Below are 21,669 nucleotides of genomic sequence, written 5' to 3' on the forward strand. Positions count from 1 at the left end.
TTGCTAATGGTAATTTTACCCCTCAGGGTCCAACTACAATAAATAGACTGTAGCCGTTCATGAAGCAATTCACCCTCACATTCTCAGGGGATACTTGTATTCTTATCAGTTGAGGCATAGAATTATAGAGATATACAGTATGGAAACAAAACCTTCGGTCTAACTTGTCCATGCCAACCAAATATCCTAAATTAGCCTAGTCCAACCTGCAGCACTTGGTCGATATTCCTCTAAACCCTTCCTATTCATGTACCCTCCAGATGTCTTTTAAATGTTGTAATTGTACCAGCCTCCACCACTTCATCTGGCAACTCATTCCATACACAGGCCACCCTCTGCATGAAAACATTGCCGCTTAGGTCTGTTTTATATCTTTCCCCTCTCACCCTAAACCTATGCCCTCTAGTTCTGGACTTCCCCATTCCAGGGAAAAACCCTATCCATGCCCCTCATGCTTTTATAAGCCTCTCTAAGGTCATCCCTCAGCCTCTGACACTCCAGGGAAAACAGCCCCAGCCTATTCAAGTCTCTCCTTATAGCTCAAACCCTCCAACTCCAGCAAGATCCTTGTAAATCTTTTCTGAACCTTTCAACTTTCAGTAATGTATTGGCATGGATAGAGAACTGGTTGGCAGAGAGTTGGAATAAACAGGACCTTCTCAGAGTGGCAGGTAATGACGGATGGGGTGCTGCAGGGTTAAGTGCTGGGACCTCAGCTGTTAACAATGTACATTAATGATTTGGATGAAGGAATTGAATGCAATAGCTCCAAATTTGCAGATGACACTAAGCTTGGTGGCAGTGTGTGTTCTGAGGAGAATGTTAGGAGGCTGCAGGGTGACTTGGACAGACTGCCTGAGTGGGCAAATACTTGATAAATGCAATATCATGTGGATAAATATGAGGTTATCCACTTTAGTTACAAAAAAAACAGGAAAGCAAGTTAATATCTGAATGGTGGCAGCTTAGGAAAAGGTGAGGTATAATGAGACCTGGGTGTCATGATGGTACAGTCACTGAAGGTTGATATGCACATGCAGCAGGCCGTGAGGATAGCTAATGGCGTGCTGGCCTTCATAGCGAGAGGATTTGAGTATCACAGTTAGGATGTCTTGCTGCAGTTATACAGGGCCTTATTGAAGCCACAGCTCGAGTATTGTGGTCTCCTAGTCTGAGGAAGGACATTCTCGCTATTGAGTGAGTCCAGCAAAGGTTCACCAGACTAATTCCCAGGATAGCAGGACTGACATATGATGAAAGGTTGGATCAACTGGGCCTGTATAGTCACTGGAGTTTAGAAGAATGAGGGGGGCTGTCATAGAAACATACAAAATTCTGATGAGACTGGATAGACTAGATGCAGGAAGAATGTTCCCAATGTTGGGGAAGTCCAGAACAAAGGGTCACAGTCTAAGAATTAAGAGTAAACCATTCAGGACTGAGATAAGGAAGAATTTCTTCACTCGGAGTGTTGTGAACTTGTTAGGGCCAGTTCATTAGATAGATTCTACAGGAAGCTGGACATGGCTGTTGTGGTTAAAGGGATCAAGGGGTATGGGAGAGGGCGGGAATAGAATACTGAAATTGTATGGTTAGCCATGATCATACGGAATGGTGGTGCAGGCTTGAACGGCCAAATGATCTATTCTTGCATCTATTTTCTATGTTTCTATAAGAGTAGGGAGATTATATTGAAGCTGTACATAACTTTGATTAGGCCACAGCATTAGTTCCATGTGCAGTTCAGGTCACTGTAATGATTGCTCTGGAATGTGTGCAGAGGAGATTCACCAAGATGTTGTCTGGTATGGAGCACTTTAGTTATAAAGAGAGGCTGAATAAACCTGGATTTTCTTTGAGACGGAGAGAACTGAGGAGGGTCCTGATGATAGAGATGTATAAGACTATGAGATGGACAGACAGGGTGAAAATGTTCCTCATTAGTTGGAAGGGCAAATAGGAGCAGGACTTGTACACTTAATGGTAAGGTCCTGGGGCAGGTTGCTGAACAAAGAGACCTTGGAGTGCAGGTTCATAGCTCCTTGAAAGTGGAGTCGCAGGCAGATAGGATAGTGAAGAAGGTGTATCGTATGCTTTCCTTTATTGTTCAGAGCATTGAGAATAGGAGGTGGGAGGTCATGTTGCGGTTGTACAGGATGTTGATTAGGTCACTTTTGGAATATTGCATGCAATTCTGGTCTCCTTACAATCAGAAGGATGTTGTGAAACTTGAAAGGGTTCAGAAAAGATTTACAGGGATGTTGCCAGGGTTGGAGGATATAAGCTATAGGGAGAGGTTGAATAGGCTGGGGCTGTTTTCCCTGGAGCGTCAGAGGCTAAGGGGTGACCTTACAGAGGTTTATAAAATCATGAGGGGCATGGATAGGGTAAATAGACAAAGTCTTTTCCCTTGGTTGGGGGAGTCCAGAACTAGAGGGCATAGATTTAGGGTGAGAGGGGAAAAATTCAAAAGGGACCTAAGGGCCAACTTTTTCACATAGAGGGTGGTGTGTGTATGGAATGAGCTGCCAGTGGCAGTGGTGGAGGCTAATACAATTACAATATTTAAAAGGCATCTGGATGGGTATATGAATAGAAAGGGTTTAGAGGGATATTGGCCAAATGCTGGCAAATGGGACTAGATTAGGTTAGGATATCTGTTCGGCATGGATGGGTTGGATCAAAGGGTCTCTTTCCATGCTGTACATCTCTACGAGTTGAAGGTTCAGTAATAAGGGGGCATACGTTTATGGCAAAAGGCAAGAGATTTAGACGGGTGTTGAGGAAATATGCTTTCACCCAAAAGATGGTAGCCTGGAGTGCACTGTCTGGGAAGTTGGTGGAGGCAGTAACTTCACAACATTTTTAAAAAAGTACTAGGATAAGCACTTGTCTATACGGTATGATTCCATGATTTAACTAGGGATGGGCAATAACTTTTGGCTCAGAGAGTGACGCCTACATTCCATTTACGTTGAAAACAATTTTCTGTCCTTGGGCAACTGTTGACACATTTTTTAAAAATTAAGTTTGACTGAATACTTGATATGATTATGTAGAAAAAGACAGATTTTTAATCAGCAAAGAAACGAAGGGTGTGGGGGGGAAAAGCAGGAAAGTGGAATTGCGTATAAGCAGATCAGCTGTGATCTCATTGAATGGCAGAGCACATTGGCTGACAGCTGCTCCACTGCCTTTATTGCTTTTGCCCGAAACGTCGATTTCGCTGCTCCTTGGATGCTGCCTGAACTGCTGTGCTCTTCCAGCACCACTAATCCAGAATCTGGTTTCCAGTATCTGCAGTCATTGTTTTAGAGTCACCTTTCCGTGACAGCAAAAGCATTCTAAAGTCAAAAACGTATTTTGAAGCAAATTGTTGTAATATCTGAAATGTGACAAGAATCTGGTTTCCAGTATCTGCAGTCATTGTTTTTACCTAGCTGCTCCTATGTCTTAGAGTCACCTTTCCGTGACAGCAAAAGCATTCTAAAGTCAAAAACGTATTTTGAAGCAAATTGTTGTAATATCTGAAATGTGACAGCTAGTGTGTGTACAGCAGTCTCTGCCAAACAGTGTTATGAAAGCAACCAGATAATCTGTTTCAGTGATGTTGATTGATGAATGAATATCAGCCAGGAGGGAATGCCCCTGCTCATCAAAATATTGCTAATGGGATCCTCATAGTGTTAACTGAGGATGCAAATTCCCTTTCTCTAAAAATAAGTACCTATTCTTTTTTCTGAACCAAACAATAGGAGGACTGAAATTACTTATTTTTAGCATTTTGCAATTCAACATCATTCATATATAAACATTTGTTGAGAGTCACACACCCAACGTATATCAATACTAATTCTCTCACTACAAACTCTACGTAATGAAAGTATATAGCACTTTCAACTGTAGTAAGTCAAGACACACCTAATCACATAAACTTTGACACCATTTCCAAACAGGAGGATAAATTAAACTTACTCTGTCAAGTAGAAAAAAGTGTTAAATGTTTACCAATACAAATACTCAATCAACATTATCAATGGAAAATTAATTTATTGGACATTGCCCTATGGAGAGTTCTGTCTAAATAAGGTGTGGTAGGTTAATACACTGTACATTGGTTTCAACACTGGATTTATACAGTCATCAAAAAGCAGTCAGGGATAGGCAATATGTGCAGTTTGTTCAGCAAGTTCACATTCCAAGAACAGTAAGACCTAAGTAAGTGAAATTCTTTTTCCCTATTTAAATTCATGTACAGTATTTGATCAAAATTAAAATAAATCAAATATTTGAAACAGAAGAAGCCACAAAAAGACATGGGGAGAAAACAGGCCATTTGCATCAATTTTATATTGCTGAAATGAAGTCCAAATACAGGCATAATGGAGCAATTCTCTCTGGTTATGTGATACACATTGTTACCCTGGCATTGACTAAGATTTAAAAATGTCTCCTGAAGCACAGTAAATATACAAATGAAAAGAAAACTATTGGCTTTACATATTATTAACATACAGAGAATATAAGAGTTAGTACACATTAAATCCACCTCTCTTGACCTTCATTTGTAATAGAAAATAAGTTTTACTAACTGTACAAGACTGCAAAGTAGCCAGGTACTTATGTTTATATAACAGCTTATGTTTATATAGCACATTTGATAAAACATCCCAAGGTGCTTTGCAGTAATATAATATAACAAAATATAACTTTGAGTCACATAAAGAAAATTAAGGCAGATGTCCAAAAGCTTAGTTAAAGAGGTAGGTTCTAAGGAATGTCTTGCAAGGAGGAAATTGAGGTAGAGAGGTGAATGGAGCATATCCCAGAACTTGGTGCCAAATCAAATGATGGTACAGCCACCAGTGGTGGAGTGGTTAAAATTAAAGATACACAGGAGTCCAGAATTAGAGGAGCAAAGGTATCTTGAAGAGATATGAGCTGGAGACAGGAATGTATCGAAATAGCCAAGTCTAATTATGACAGAGACATGAATAAGTGTTTTACCAGTAGTTCAGCTGAGACAGGGATGTTGTTAAGCAATGTTCCAGTGTTGGAAATAGGTGGTATTATGCTGTAGGTATGAGAATTAGAATCACATCTTGACACTGAGTGTGACAGAGATTGTGGACAGACTGGTTTAATATCAAATTGTTGGCTGGGAGAAAGATGAACCAGGTGCTAGGGAACAAAGTTTGCAGTAGAGACCAGAAACAATGGTTTCTGTCTTCCTAACATTTAATTTAAGGAAATTTCTGTTCATCCAGTGTCAGTAATTTTGGAGCAATGAAGGAGATGAGTGAGGTCACAAAGTGCTAAAGCTGGATAGTGTCAGTAGACACGTGGAAATGAACTTGATGTTTTCATTAATGACACCAAGAAACAGCTTGCTGAGAAGCAAAAGGGTGCTAAGGATAGATCCTGGGGGTGAGGGGGTACACACATCAAGTGTAATGGTTAAAGAGCAGGAAGAGAAGCTATTGAATCTGATCCCTAGGTAATGATTAGATAAATTAAAGTGGAAGCAAATGAGAGCAGTCAAACTAGCTGGATGACATTGGAGTTGTTGGAGGATACCTGTATGACCAACCAGATTAAATGCTGCTGACAGGTTAAGAGGAAACGTTTACCTTTATCAAAGTCATGTTAAATGTTGCTTGAGACTTGTATAAGAAGATGACATTCTTCTATTCATCCACTTTCTTTTCCAACAAAATCACAGACATCTGAACTACTTGCAAAACCGCATACGCACTCTCAATATACAGTTCTGAATTAATGGCAGATTTCAGGGATTAAAGTAGAAAACACATCAGATCTATTCATAAGGGTCTAATTAGGTGCAGTGATTAAAGTGTGATCATTTGGAAAATCTTCCCCATTCGTGATTTTAATGGAAAGACGGAACTATAACTATGGTGACAAAGTGAACAGAAATATAAAGGAGATACTGAAAGAACTATCAATGCTGTAAATCAGAAATAAAATAGAAATTGCTGTATAGGCTCAGCAGGTCTGGTAGCATCTGTGGAGAGAAATCAGAGTTAATGTTTCGAGTTGAGTGAGCCATCCTCAGATGTTCTGATCTGTGTGAGATACGATGAATGGTGGATCACCACAGATTCCTGAACAACATGTGCTGCTCACCCTCCCCAAGAGTTTTGCGTTGTATTTGCACATTAATTATACATTAAACTAATCACAAAACGTTAGAGTAATCAACCTGTTTGGACATGTTTATAATATGTTTGAGGATTCTCTAAAGGTAAACATGCAGGTTGAGTCCGTGATTAAGAAAGCGAATGCAATGTTGTCAATTATCTCAAGAAGGTTGGAATATAAAAGCACTGTTGTGCTACTGAGACTTTATAAAGCTCTGGTTAGGCCCCATTTGGAGTACTGTGTCCAGTTTTGGTCCCCACACCTCAGGAAGGACATACTAGCACTGGAGCGTGTCCAGCGGAGATTCACACGGATGATCCCTGGAATGGTAGGTCTAACATATGAGGAACGGCTGAGGATCCTGGGATTGTATTCATTGGAGTTTAGAAGATTAAGGGGAGATCTAATAGAAACTTACAAGATAATACATGGCTTGGAGAGGGTGGACACTTGGAAATTGCTTCCGTTAGGCGAGGAGACTAGGACCAGTGAACACAGCCTTAGAATTAGAGGCGGTAAATTCAGAACAGAAATGCAGAGACATTTCTTCAGCCAGAGAGTGGTGGGCCTGTGGAATTCATTGCCGCAGAGTGCAGTGGAGGCCGGGACGCTAAATGTCTTCAAGGTAGAGATTGATAAATTCTTGATGTCACAAGGAATTAAGGGCTACGGGGAGAATGCGGATAAGTGGAGTTGAAATGCCCATCAGCCATGATTGAATGGCGGAGTGGACTCGATGGGCCGAATGGCCTTACTTCCGCTCCTATGTCTTATGGTCTTATTCCTAGATGGCGATCACACTGAGATGGATTTGCATTCAGACGTTTTTACCCAGAGGTGAGAGCTATTCTCACTGCACTGCAGAATTTTTATTTTAATTTTGGAGCTGTTACATAGCATGTGTCTTTTAATGAGATGCTTTTGCAACACCACGCAGCATCTCTGGCTCAGGAAGGGAAAAATGTAAAGTGTTAAGTCTCAATTCTGCAGGCAAAAATTGTCCTTACTCACTTTTTTTAGGCTTAGACAACATCCTACATGTGGAGACACATGAAGTTTATATTCCTGGAACTTGCCTGAAGTTTTTGAGAACTCTATTTTGAGAAGCATTACTCCAGATCCAGTATTGCTAGCCTGGTGTTTCTCCTACTCTTCCTGCCCACCAAAGGCTTTAGAGATTTGTAGGATTATACTCAAGCTGTTTGCCTGTTTTCACACACCTTCCTTGGCCATCAAATTTTGTACAGGATTCAAACCCAGAGCATTCTGGCCTAGAAGCAGGGATATTATGCAGTGCACCAGGAGAACCTCCATTGCATTTTGTAAAAACAATTATTTTTAATTTCTGCCTCTTTTTCTGATGTTAAAAAATCCTTTTTATTTACTTTATTTGATCTACATCAGCCTCACCAATTCACTCACATCGCTAACTTCTAGAAATTACAAAATGAGTCTATCCTTATTCATTCCTTGCCTTTCCAAATGCTTGCAGATTCTGTCTGTCAGAATCCCTTCTGACAACTTACTCACCACTGACATTAGGCTCACCAATCTGTAGTTTCCTGTCTCACAAATTTGAGTTTTTTTGAAGAGGTAGCCGAGACAATAAATTAAGGCAAAGCGGTCGGTGTTGTTTACATGTACCAGACATTGGTAAGGCCATGTTTGGAGGACGTTATTAAACTAGAAAGGGTGTAGAAAAGATTGACAAGGATGTTGCTGACACTGGAAGGCTTGAGTTATTGGGGGGGGGGGGGGCAATAGTCTTAGATTGTTCCCTGGAGCATAGAATGCTGAGGGATGACCATATAGAGGTTTTAAAATAGTAAGGGGAACAGATAAGGTGAATAGCCAAGATAGTTTCCCCAGAGTGGGGGAATTCATAGTAGAGGGCATAGGTTTAATGTGAGAAGAGAAATATATAAAAGGGACATGAGGGCAACCTTTTCACACGGGGGGGGGGTGGTACGTCTATGGAACAAGTTGCCAGAGGAAGACTAGACATTGAGTACAATTTCAACATTTAAAAGATATTTGAACAGGTACTTGGATAGAAAAGGTTTAGAGTGATATAGGCCAAATGCAGACAAATGGGACTAGCTCAGTTTAGGAAATCTCGGTGGCATGGACCAGTTTCAATGCTGACTCTATAACTCTGCTCGTCTTCCAGTGCCTGTACACATCCCTTTAATATGTTTACTTTCGGATAACAAAGATAAATATTTATTTAAGCAGGAAAATATGTTTCATGCTCCTTCACTGAAGTGTAAGAAAACGAATTGTGAGAAGGTGGGGTCATTTCCCTTCAATTAACCCAGGGTGGGGAAGAGAAATATGAGGTCACTGATGCTGCTCTTCGACTTTAGCTGGATCTCTGATCATCATTTACATGGAATGCAGGGTGTGTGAGCGCTGTGTGTTACGAAATAGGTCCCAGTATTGGTTAGGTGGAGGGGGAAGTACAATGTGCAAAGAATGACTCAATCCACAGTCACACTTTTCCACTTCCTTTTGGCTTTCCGCAGTCACTGCTTTCTGGGCATGCTCAAACCTACCCTTGCGGATTTATAACCTCGCTCAATTCAGATCGGAGCCAAGAATCTCGACAAGCGTCCTGCCGAGAAAACGCGGGTGTGTTTTTTTTGGTAGTAAATGACACTCGCTTATCCTGGAAACGACTTCCATGCGCAGCTGCAAGAGGAGGCACGCAGAAAACCGGCGTGATTCATATAACAAGGATGACCCAGAAGACAGGAAATGCCGAAGTAAATGAACATCAGAGAGAGAAAAAAAGTTGCAGCCAGTTTTCTGGGATTGCCCTTAGGTGTCTCATTCTCAGTGTTATTCAGCTCAAGAAACTTTACAGTCCTTTATTCAAGTGAAGTCACCAGCACAATACAGTATAGGACTTGCTGCAACTACAATATATCTACAAAGTAGAAATCAGGACTTCAACTGGCGTGATCTCCAATTGCCTCCACGGGCGCAACATTCGTAGCATTGTGCACAATCTACAAAATGCATTGCGGTAACTCACCTTCAGCTTCCAAACCTGTGACTACCACCACTTAGCCAGATATGTTCAGCAGAGGCACAGGGACACCACTGCAAGTTACCCTTGAAGTCACATATCATCCTGACTTGGAAGTATATTGCCATATATTCACTGGCACTGGATCAAAATCCTGAAACTCTCCTCACTGCACTATGAATGCATTTACACCCCTAAGGCTGCAGTGGTTCAAGAATGGGGTAGATATAGGACTGATGTTAGGGGTAGGTTCTTCACTCAGCGAGTCGTTAGTTCATGGAATGCCCTGCCACTGAAACTCTCCTCACTGCACTATGAATGCATTTACACCCCTAAGGCTGCAGTGGTTCAAGAATGCAGTTCACCACCACTATCTCAAAGGCATTTGTTTCTAATCCGCAACACTGACATTTATTAATAAAATAAATTAATTTGCACACAATAAGATCCCACAAATAGTATTATGATCACAACCATTTAATGCATCTCTTATTGATCTTGCTGAAAGAATGCAAAGAAATATTCCACTGCTGTTTGAGTAGAACATTTAGGTCTAGCTGAGAGGGTAGATGAAACCTCAGTGTAGGATCCCATGTGAAAGACAGCACCCCCAACAATGCAACACTCCATTTTATCCACTGAGTAGGATTAGAAGGAGCATAAATGTCATAGCTGAGCCGCAAGTTTATATGTCCATTTGCTCCCTCATTCTATTTACTATGAACATTCCCATTGCAATTACATTAATCCACATGAACTGCTGGACAGCACAGCAGTCGCATTAGTGGCGCAGAATCACTCAGCAAGAATCTGAAACATTTTTTGCCAGCTTTTGGTTTGTAGAGTGCCTGCCAACTGTGAGTAATTCATTACCCAGAGTAGAATCGTGCTGACAGCTACTCTGTAACTAGCAACTCTCATACCTTACTCCCATTTCCAGCTATTAACCTGCTGCCATCTATGAAAATTGGAAAAGTCCTTGCAACACATGAAAGGTACTTATTTGATGTGACAATTTAATTTATTGCCTATCCCTAATTTTTCTGAACTACCTTTGTGAGCCACAACAGTCTATGCAATGAAGGGATGTGAGAATTCTGACCCAGTAACAGGAGGATTAGAAACAGAAGGAAATAATACATTTCCAGTGAGTGACCCCGACAGGAAACTTACATGTGGTTGTGCTTCCATACACCTATAATTGTACATCTCAGTGGTGGTCATACGTTCGGGAGATGCAGCTGCAAAAGCCTCAGTGAGCCACAGCAGTGTATCATGTAGACAGTGAAGTCACATTGAATGGGGTCTACATTTACTGTATCAAATGCCTCAGCAGTTTGTCTTTCACACAAAGCTCATTGAAGATTAACTTCTCTGATGGTAGCAACCTTATGAGGAGTTCAAGAGTAATCATGCACTTGGCATGGTGGCAAAAACTCAGCCTCATGAAAGGAACTACTAATAAATATGTTGTTCATGGAAACTCTTCAAATTGTTGAATTTTCCATTGAGTATGCAGAGTTTTGTAAATGCACTAATTATCTCAAGTTTAACCATGGGTGGGGTGAAATCATGCACACCTCACTGAACCATACATCATATTTGAATACTTGGTGTTTTAAAGGGCAAACACTAAAACAGTTAAAGATTTGCTAAGACCAAATTCAATGCAATGAGACTTTCCAAACTGGGAAATGTATGATGAGTTCAGTGGGAGGTGTTGAATAGCAGTTAAAAATAGAACCAGTTTACACTCCAAAGAACAAAGAGTCTACTTGATTTCCAGCCCCACCAAAAAGACAGCCACAAAGGGAATAGCCAACATAAAAAGTGCACAGAAATACAAAAGAAAAAGTCTGGTAATGAAAAAGGAATAAGACAAAAAACCCTGCAGATGCCAGATTCATTCCTCTCATTGACCAACCAGGTCATACCCTCTATCTGTCTTCACCTATCCCCATTTCCCAACACAACCCTTATCTGCAGCTCCCTTTACACCCGATCCCAGTCCTGAAGGGTTACACCTAAAACATCAACTCTTCCACCTCCTGATGCTGCCTGGCTTGCAGTCTTTCCAGGTGAAATAGATGTTCACCCACCTCTCTTCCAACCTAGTTTACTGAATCAGGTCCTCCTAATGTAGTAATCTCTACATCGGGGAGACCAAATGTAAACTTAGGAATGGGTCAGCAAGCATCTCAGCTGAGCCCGAACGGACCTCCCAGTTTCCAATCATTTTAATTCCCCTTCCCACTCCCTTTCCAACAGGACCATCCTTGGCCTCCATCGCCAAAATAAGTTAAACTTCAAATTGGAAGAACACCATCTCATCCTCTACCTAGGCAACCTATAGTCCAGAGAACTCAACATTGAGTTCTCCAATTTAAAATATCTCCTTTACTCAGACACCCTCACCCTCCACCTCACAGATTCATTCTTCCTACTGACCAACCAGATTGTACCCTCTACATGTCTTCATCTATCCCCACTTCACTACACCACACCCAGTCCTGAAGAAGGACCACACCAGAAATGTCAACTTCTCCACCTCCTGATGCTGCTTGGCTTGCAATGGAAAATGAATAGCAAACTGAGTAATTTATTTATGGCAAGTATTTATGGCAAGTGGTTGTTATGGGGGACTTTAACTTGTGGGCGGCACGGTGGCACAGTGGTTAGCACTGCTGCCTCGCAGCGCCAGAGACTCGGGTTCAATTCCCGACTCAGGCGACTGACTGTGTGGAGTTTGCACGTTCTCCCCGTGTCTGCGTGGGTTTCCTCCGGGTGCTCCGGTTTCCTCCCACAGTCCAAAGATGTGCAGGGTCAGGTGAATTGGCCATACTAAATTGCCCGTAGTGTTAGGTAATGGGTAAATGTAGGGGTATGGGTGGGTTTCGCTTCGGCGGGTCGGTGTGGACTTGTTGGGCCGAAGGGCCTGTTTCCACACTGTAATCTAATCTAATCTAATCTATTTTGATGTTCACAAACCTTGCATCAAAAGCACCAACGTCCAATGCAATGTTTATGTTCTGCCAGAATTAGAGAACTACAAAGAGAGCTTTGAGAACTTGACCACCACAAAGATGCAAATTACAACTTGCTTTCTTGTGTAGATTCAAGTTCATTAAGGCCATATGTTCTACTCGATCTGCATTTTCAGACTAGATGGTATCAAAAGGTTGAGTTTGGTTTAAGGGGATCATGTATTTTCAGCAGTAGTACTGCTGGATGCTGTTGCATTCATCCTAGTTTTTTTTTTAAAAAACTTTTCCACTCCAATTGCTGTAGATTCTACAAGACAAGGGACCAGCCTGTCAAGCTGACAACTGCAAAAGTAGATTCATGGAGCTGCAGGTTCAATAGCGGAGTTCTATTTCTCCTTAACTCAGTAGGCATATGCATTCCTGGACAAAAATCATGAATATTCCAGGGTTGTTTAGTGGTACCATTCATCTGCTTTCCCTCCTCACTCCCCCAGCATTTCCAATAGATATATTACCTGAAAAAGGAACTAAAAAAGTGTCAAATAGGTCAGTTGATAAAAATGCTTACATCTGACAAAGACAAGTTTAGTAATCAAAACTTGCCACAATTTCTAACAGTTCAGGCTTTCAGATTTACCAGTGATGCATTTTTCTAATGTCCCTGTAACTTTGAGATAATCTAAAATGTTTCCACCTACCCATCTAACTGAAGTGGTTAGATTGAATAACAGTAACAAAAACCTTGAAGGTGGTGGTATAAACATTGATACTAAATTTTGTATTTGCTACAACACAAATTAGGCCAGTTACTGAAATGAAGTCCAACTGTAAACATGTGGGGCAAAAAAGATATTAAATGTCCTTTTCCAATCTGGTGAGATGCTGAATCAAATTTCAGTGCCATCGTTTGGGCAGAAATTGGAACAAACCAATTAAATCTCAATTCCTTTGTAACATTAAGGATAGAATCCTCTTCCAGAACTTTATATATAAACTAATAACCAGCTAGAATTAAAAAAAATGTAGACTCAACTTCTAGTGTCTAGTTTTTGGTTTGGGGTGGGGAAAAGGAGAGAAGAAAAGAGGAGACAGGGGAGCTGAATAGACAGGTATAGTTCCCTGTTATATCAGATGCTGAAGGGTGACCTTATATTAGTTTATATAAAAGGCATGGATAAGGTGAAGAGAATGTCTTTTCTCTAGGGTGGGGAAGTCCAAAAATGAGGGCAGCAAGGAGAAAGATATAAAAAGGGACCAAAAGGACAATTTTCTCATGTAGGTGACATGTGTATGGAACAAGCTGCCACAGGTCATGGTGGACACTGGTACAATTAAGACATCTGGGATGGGTATATGAATAGGAAGGGTCAAGAGGGTATGGACAAAGTGCTGACAAATGGGATATTAATTTAGGATCTGGTCAGGATGGAAGAGTTTAACTGAAGGATCAGCTTCCATGCCATACAGCTCTGTTAGATGCTGAAATTTGAATTAAATATCAGAGATGAATACTGTTGGGCTAGGTTAAGTTTTCATGACAGTCAGTGGTTACACTTATCCGGCTCAGTAGTCTTAGGAAAGACATTTGGCATCCTTACTTGGTCAGGCCTGAGATTCCAGGCCACAGCAATGTGGTTGACTCTTAACTGCACTCTGGATAATTAGGAAACAGACAATAAGTTAATAGTGCCTGCCTAACCAGAAACACCCAGATCCTTGAACAAGTTTTCATAGAGGGACATGTCCTTGTCTAAGGATAAGGAGACAATGCCATTGCTGCAGTCAAAGCAAAAGTTGCAGATGCAAAAATGTGACCCATCCCACCTGTCAATCTTCCATCCCACCTATCCACCAACGCTCCTGACCTCATTTTTACCCTGCCTCCATCCATCTTTTGCACATAACTACCTGTTTCCCAGGCCCACCCACCCCCTCCCACTTCTCTGCACTAGAGGGTCCTAGCCTTGTTCCCAAGGGCTTTTGCCCAAAATGTTGATTTTCCTGCTCCTTGAATGCTGCCTGCCCTGCTGTGCTTTTCCAGCACCACTAATTTTGACTGATCTCCAGCAGTGTTGCTAAAGGTAGTTTGAACTGGAAGCCAGCTGAATGGCTAAACAGCAGGATCAAGGTCACTTTCTCAGCCCAAGAGCATGATAGCCATTTTCTCATTAAAAAAAAACACCAAAAGCAGCAACTGCTTCACTGACCCTACCCACTTCATTACTCAGGGCTCTTGGCACACATGGTACCCCTACCTCTGGGCCAGGTGGTCTAGATTCAAATCTCTTGCCTTAGACAATGATTGAACAGGTTGACTAAATAGAGATACAAATACTGATTCAATATGGATGAGTGAAACTGAAGCAAAACAGCTACCAGTGGAACTGAAACCATTCAAGTTAAATAATGTTTAATAGGACTGACTTGCCTTTCCCAAGAATCATGCAAACTTTCAATGCAAGGGAGGTTCGCACCTCATCCACCTTAAACATTCACTTAGTGTCCAGACAATCTGCAAGTAGCACAGCAACTCACCAAGATTCTTTCAACAGCACTTTCCAAACCTATTATCTACCTGTACTCTTTAGACCAGGTCAGCAGCTGCATTGGAAAACTAAGTCACACCACCTTGACTGTAATTAGCATTCATTGTTGCTGGATCAAACTTCTGGGTTGCTTTAGAAGTCATACCTATACTGGCTGGATTGCAGTAACTACCAGAAATGGGGGACTGGCAACAAATGATGACCCAGTGTCTCCCACATACTATGAAAAGGATTACATTTAGCCTTTCAAAATGGTCTCCTGGCTATGGGTATAGCGATCTGAGAAACATTTGTGCAACTTGCTGCATCATAAGTGCATATTCATAAGATCCTATTCCATTCTTGAATTGAAGACATGAGGCTCCAATGTCTAAAATTTCATATCTGAACAAAGGAAAACAGTTTCAATTTGACAGGACAACTACAATATTGAGGAGGAGAAAGTGAGGACTGCAGATGCTGGAGTACCAGAGTTGAAAAATGTGGTGCTCCTCAGATGCTGCCTGGCCTGCTGTGGTTTCCAGCACCACATTTTTCAACTACAATATTGATGCCTTTTGCTTTATGTAGAATAACTCTGAAGACAGTAAAGTATGTGACCCATTAATTGTACATTTCAGATCACTCACATGGAAACTCAAGTAAATATCAGGAAAGGTTAAGCAATTAAATAGCCACAAATTTTGTACATTAAAGTTGTAGAGAATTTCACACCATCCCAACATGTTAACACCGGTTAATCCAAAACAGTTGTAAATAGACTTTTGGCAACTCCATCACATCGTCTGCCAAAAACAAGATACAGGCATGCAAATCTGTAGCGTCAAGTTGCAGCAGTGTTCAATTCACCCTTCAGTAAAGATGGGTAAAATTTACAGGCTGACAGCTAAATCTCAGATTAAATGTATTGTATTCAAAATAGACACCTCAGTGAAACATTGCCAATGCTCACTCAGCTAGAGGAACCTCTGACATGATTGCAAGGTCCCAATTATTGAATGCCAGATAACTTAGTTTAGCCAATTAAGCAAATGAAATACTGCCTGCCCATGTCCTTCAGATAGAGGATCCTCTGTATATGCTTTAGACAATCTAAAATACACAATCTGTATGCTCGTTAGAGTAGTGTACAAAAAGTGAAGAAAATCCACTGAAATTCCAGATTAAGACATGTGGGTGAACAGTTTTTATCAGCTACTTTGCTGTATTAAACATTGCAATACAGCAAGCTAACAGCAAAATCAGTTAGAAGGCAGCTGTTAAACTAAAAAAGTGAATCAGAAGTGCAACAGTGGACACTTTCACCTTTTGAATTCTACAACTTCAGTGACATGAAGGGATTACTCAACATGCAACAGAAGACTTCATTCTTCAATGAGAAGATTCCACTGACAAGACAGCAATCATTTACAGTCTTTTATTTTTCTTTAGTTACAGTAATTTAAAAAGATCAGTTGAATGAAGCAATTTAGACCCAGCAGTATGGAATGACAATAAGTTTAGAGAATGATTGTGGTCACTTAATGGTCACTTCATAACCCAAACCAGAAGATACCAGATGGGTCCCCATAAATAGGTGTAACTTTTAACAGTCCATGAATGTACAAGATATGTTACAAGTACAACACTGGTGCACATAACATTGACATCTGACCATTTAGACAAACTTCTTGAATTCATCATACAAGACCAGCACAAAAGCACCACCCATGCCTCTGAGCACATTGGACCAGGCACCCTTGAAGAAAGCTCTGCCACCCTCATCCCGAAAGATCTTCCTCCAGCAGTCAACTGTTCCTTTGTACATGATATCAGCTGAAAGTAGAAAATTATTTTGGTCATTTCTTCCTACATCAACTGCAAAATTATAAAACACTCCTAGCAATTAAGTGTTATACTGGGATAACTGAAGGGAAGAAAATTCAAAACCACTTGCACAAGGATAATCAATATTTACAGTCTAAGCCCACAGAATCTACTTTGCATCAATATGACAAACTAAAGCCTTTTGGAAAAAAGAATCCCTTCAGGCCTACCACAAGCATTTTGGAGCTGTAAGGAAGCAACATTGACTTCTGGTTGATAGTTCTTAGATATTTTAATAGGCCATACTTAGAATCCCTACAGTTATGGAAACAAGCCCTTCAGCCCAACAAGTCCACACCAATCCTCCAAAGTGCAACTCACCCAGACTCATTCCCCTACATTTACCCCTGACTAATCCACCTAACACTTAAGTGAATTGGCCATGCTAAATTGCCCAAACTGCACATCTTTGGATTGTGGAAGGAAACCAGAGCACCCAGAGGAAACCCATGCAGCAGGAGAATGTGCAAACTCCACACAGACAGTTGCCAGAGGCAGGAATTGAACCTGGGTCCCTGGTGCTATGAGGCAGCAGTGCTAACCACAGCCACCATGTTGCCCCATTCTTTCATGGGGTTGAATATCCTGAGATTCCCTAAACACCAGTGCATTTCGATATAGCACAGATTGCAATGGCTCAATAAAGCAGCTCCACAGCTCCTTCAAGGGCAATTTGGAAGACAAACAGTTGAGCATTACCAGAGACACTAATAAATCAAAAGCACATCAAGCGTCAACCTACCTCCTTTCCGACCAGACTGCATCATCATACGACGACGAACTGTGTCAAATGGATAGGAAGTCACACCAGCAACAGCAGTCACTGTCTGAGCTATCATCCAACTGACCACAATGTGAGTGTTCTTAGGGTCAGGGAGCATTCCTAGGGGCAAAAAGATAGTTCAATCACATCTGAAGCACTAGAGATGCAGGTCAAGTCAAACAGGCAAGTGTTTCAATACATACCTTTAGCAGTATCATAGATGCCAAAGTACGCAGCTCTGTAAATGATGATGCCTTGTACAGACACATTGAAGCCTTGGTACAGCCCCCTGAAGCCATCTGACTTGAAGATCTTGGTAAGACAGTTACCCAACCCTGTGAACTCCCGCTCTGTGGCAGATTTTCCAACATCAGCAGCCAGACGTGTTCGGGCAAAGTCAAGGGGGTAGACAAAGCAGAGCGATGTAGCACCAGCAGCACCACCAGAAGCCAGATTACCAGCAAAGTAACGCCAGAATTGTTTCTTGTCAATTCCACCAAGGAACATCTGCTTGTACACATCTTTGAAAGCAAAGTTCAGTGCCTGGGTGGGGAAGTATCTGATCACATTGGCCAAATTACCACGCCAAAAGGACATGAAACCTTGCTCTCTCGGAATGCGTACAACACAGTCGATGATCCCCTTGTATTGCTGTTCGACAGCAATCTGTTTGCTTGCATGTTGCACCTGCAATTGAGAAAATAAATTAAGTCATGTCAAATCCAATTTCAAAATTGGAAAGACAGCCACGCTTAAAATGCAGCTTAAAATGTCAAATTTAGAAAGCTGGGGAAATTTAGATCTGGTAGCATTTGCTGAAGAGATGGGATTAATATTTCAAGTCCAGTATAACTTCTCATTGGAAAGAGAATAAGAGTTGTACTGGCATCTTATTCAAGAGGGCAAACATTAGAGTATAGTTACACAACAGGAAGGCTGGGTTTACTGGATGGACGACTTTGACCGATCCAGCAGAAGGTTATTGGACGGCGGGCTTATTAAAATCTCAAGCGCTACATCATGGGCCTACTTCTAGGAGATTTGGAAGGCCAAATACTATACTTTTGTCCTTCCTCAAGTCAACCTTGAGAAGGTGAACGGTCTTTTCGACCGACTGTAGTCCCTGTTTACGTACAAAAGGCGAAATCAAAGAAGGTAGTTAGAAGGTGGTGACCCAATGAAGGGAGAAGGGGCTAAGTGAGTACCCTGGCATCTGCTTGCCCAGTTCAAGATTAGTTTGTAGAATTCCTACCAAAACAGAGTCCGAAGCTGCGGGCAAATCGCTCTTGCGAATGACCTTCCAAGGTAGAGCGGCATTACCCATCCTGCAGGGCGGCTTTGATTAGACATTTGGGACGGAGAAAAAACAGTCTCTGGTCCTCAAAAGGAGGTGGATCAAAGCGACCAGACAAGACAAAGTCGGCCCTTCGAATGAATATTCCGCCAAGGATAAACGCTTCCAAAAAAGCGGCACTTTTACAAAAGGAACCGGAGGACTCCGCAAACGCCCGTATAAAATGGGAGGGGGTTTTTTAAACGCATGATGGCGGCATCCACTCGCGTGTGGAGTCGGGGCGGAACATCTCGGCGCAAAGATTTCAGAAATAAAAATCTCCTAAGCCCCAAGAACACTTCCTGCAGCGTTAAACGAACGCCACTAACGAACAGTAAAGAATGAACTCTTCCCCCACCCGCCCAAAAAAAAAATTTGCCCCAGATAAACGATGGGGCAACTCCGCTCCGGATTGTACTCCCCGGGTTCGGGGTGCAATAGGGCCTTCAACTGCATCCGCTCCATCAGCAAATCCTCAGCCAACAGGCCGCATTCCTCCTTCTCCTTGTCACGACCTTGATTGCCTCAAGTCACATCCTCAGCCTTCACAATTCCTCTCCCCACCACCCCCAAAAGCCTTCCCAAACAAAAAAGGCAATAAAACATTTGGAAGAGCCGACGTTTCGATTCTATTGACCCCAGAACTAGATGTCCACCTTATGAACATTAATGCCCCTCGTCCACACTGTGGGAGTGGGTGCAGGTTGACATTTATTTGGCTGCCGGGGATGCGATAGGGTTAGGAACAGAGGATAAAGGAAAAGGAAGAACAGCTCCATTTTGCATTTGCTCAGGACTCGGGGTCAGAAGGAGTAAAATGGGAATACAGGGCCGAGGCGCAACCGGCTCCCTTTTCAGTCGCTGGGAGCGAACTGTAACTACAGTAAAACATTGTAGCAAAAAGCAAAATATCAGAGACTACGCTGAATCTGCGCTAATGCAGGCAGTGAGGAGCCCCGGAGACTGAATGGATTACAGTACCTGCAGCAGGAGCTTCACTCTCTCGATAGGAGCCACCGCTGTCTTGGAAATTGCAGCAGCCACGCCGCCAGCGAGGAAATCCTTAGCGAAACTTACAAGCTTATCAGTTGCCATTTCCTGTTCTTCTTTGTTGTGAATTTAAGTGCTTGCTTTTTCTCCCCCCTGTAAATTTGATCCTGTCCCTGCCCCCACCGACTTGCAAAAGACTTTGCAGCAGAGCAAAACTCACTTTCTAAAGCTTCTGCCGGCGCCGATGAAATGGCCGAATTTGCGGCGGAAGTGAAGCTTTTAAGCGGCGTAGCGCCGGCGCGTCTCCTCCCGGGGAGCGGTGTGACGCCGCTGATTGGCTAGTACGGACGCCACCCGCTTTCTGATTGGGTAACCCTGGTCCTGCCTGCTCTCTGATTGGCCAGCGTGGGCACTACCCGTTTTCCAATTGGACAATCCTGGCGCCACCCGCTTTCCGATTGGATAGTCCGCCCTTCACCACCTCCGTGCGAAATCCCCACCCTCTAATTGGACGGGGCTGGTGTTCCCCGCCGTCTGATTGCTCTTTGACGGATTGGCTTCAAGTGGGGATCCCGCTAACTGATTGGATAGACTGTTGAGCCTTCTGTTATTTGATTGGCCAAGCAGCTTGGTATCTGATTGACTGGCGAGCCCCGAAAGGTGACAATGTCCCCTAAGTGTAACCATGGGCTTCTCAGTAACCACCCGGAGAGGAGTCTGTTGTTACACTGTTACACTGCAATGAAACATTGAAAGGGAGAGAGAATCACCTCACAAAATCCTGAACGGTCACAGTATTATTGTTTATCAGTTGTGATTGGGAGGTGCCGGTGTTGGACTGGGATGTACAAAGTTAAAAATCACACAACACCCAGGTTATAGTCCAACAGGTTTATTTGGAAGCACTAGCTTTTGAAGCGCTGCTCCTTCATCAGGTGGTTGTAGGAGCGTCGCTCCGAAAGCTATTGTTTCCAAATAAACCTGTTGGACTATAATCTGGTGTTGTGTGATTTTTAATATTATCATTGAGTTGCTTTTTCCTTAAATCATTTTATTTGTCCTGCATTGAACTGGACCGCTGTTTTTCTTAGTTTACTTCCAATGTGTTTCATGTAAACTTGGTGATTGTACAAAAGTAAACTATTAAAGGAACGTAAACTGCCATATGGAAATCAGAGTCAATTCACTGTCTTTGTTTTCGAGCTTTTGAATAAAACTTATGCTCTCTAACTTTTTTAGCCCCAACTTTAGCTCCAGTACAAGTCTATTAAGTTTCAGGATTGACAAGATTACACTGGGTCTGCTACATCAAAAAATGTTCAAACCTTTTTCCTCTGGCAGAGTCAGCATTGGATTGAATTGAATTGAATTTATTGTCACGTGTACCGAGGCACAGTGAAATGCTTTGTCTTGCGAGCAATACAGGCAGATCACAGAGTTAAGTAGCATAGATAGGTAAACAGTGGCGAAAACAAAAACTCAAGTACAGGCGAATATTAAGCATTTGTGAGTCCATTCAGTAATCCAACAACAGTAGGATAGAAACTGTTACAAAACCGGCTGGTGCGTGTGTTCAGGATTCTGTACCTTCTCCCCGATGGTAGAGGTTGTAGAAGAGCATTGCCAGGGTGGGATGGATCTTTGAGAATGCTGGCGGCCTTTCCTTGACAGCGGGCCTGGTAGATGGATTCTATAGATGGGAGGTTGGCCTTTGTGATTGTTCAGGCCGAGTTCACCATTCTCTGTTTCATGAAAGGGAAATTGTGTCTGAATAATTTATGAGAGTTTTGCCAGTAAGTCCCAAACAGATTGGATCAAAGGGAACCAGTAGGTGTGTTGTATTTGGACTTCCAGAACGCATTCAACAAGGTAGCACACAAAAGCTTGTCAGAAGATAAAAGCCCAAGATATTGAAGATAGCATATTGGCATGGTAGAGAAATGGCTAATGGGCAGGAAACAGTGAGTTCTTTAAGAGATTCTTTATCATGTTGG

General features: G+C 42.2%; 1 protein-coding gene across 1 annotated transcript; it reads right to left on the reverse strand.

Moving 5' to 3' along the window:
• Positions 1–16,124: 16,124 nt before the first annotated feature.
• Positions 16,125–19,933, reverse strand: slc25a5 (solute carrier family 25 member 5). Its single transcript, XM_043705096.1, has 4 exons — positions 19,667–19,933; positions 17,556–18,039; positions 17,332–17,472; positions 16,125–16,538 (listed from the first exon to the last, which is right to left on the reverse strand). Exons 1-4 carry the CDS (start codon positions 19,778–19,780, stop codon positions 16,381–16,383), a joined length of 897 nt encoding a protein of 298 aa, XP_043561031.1. The 5' UTR covers positions 19,781–19,933; the 3' UTR covers positions 16,125–16,380.
• Positions 19,934–21,669: the final 1,736 nt, after the last annotated feature.

Source organism: Chiloscyllium plagiosum, chromosome 15 (genome assembly GCF_004010195.1).
Source record: "Chiloscyllium plagiosum isolate BGI_BamShark_2017 chromosome 15, ASM401019v2, whole genome shotgun sequence".
Lineage (NCBI taxonomy): Eukaryota > Metazoa > Chordata > Chondrichthyes > Orectolobiformes > Hemiscylliidae > Chiloscyllium > Chiloscyllium plagiosum.

Excerpts from the sequence above, each read along its gene's own strand:
- slc25a5 (XM_043705096.1), bottom strand. The coding sequence starts at position 19,780 with ATGGCAACTGATAAGCTTGTAAGTTTCGCTAAGGATTTCCTCGCTGGC. Across the intron at positions 18,040-19,666 it reads GAGTGAAGCTCCTGCTGCAG|GTGCAACATGCAAGCAAACA; the intron begins GTACTGTAATCC and ends TCTCAATTGCAG. Across the intron at positions 16,539-17,331 it reads GCAGTCTGGTCGGAAAGGAG|CTGATATCATGTACAAAGGA; the intron begins GTAGGTTGACGC and ends TTCTACTTTCAG.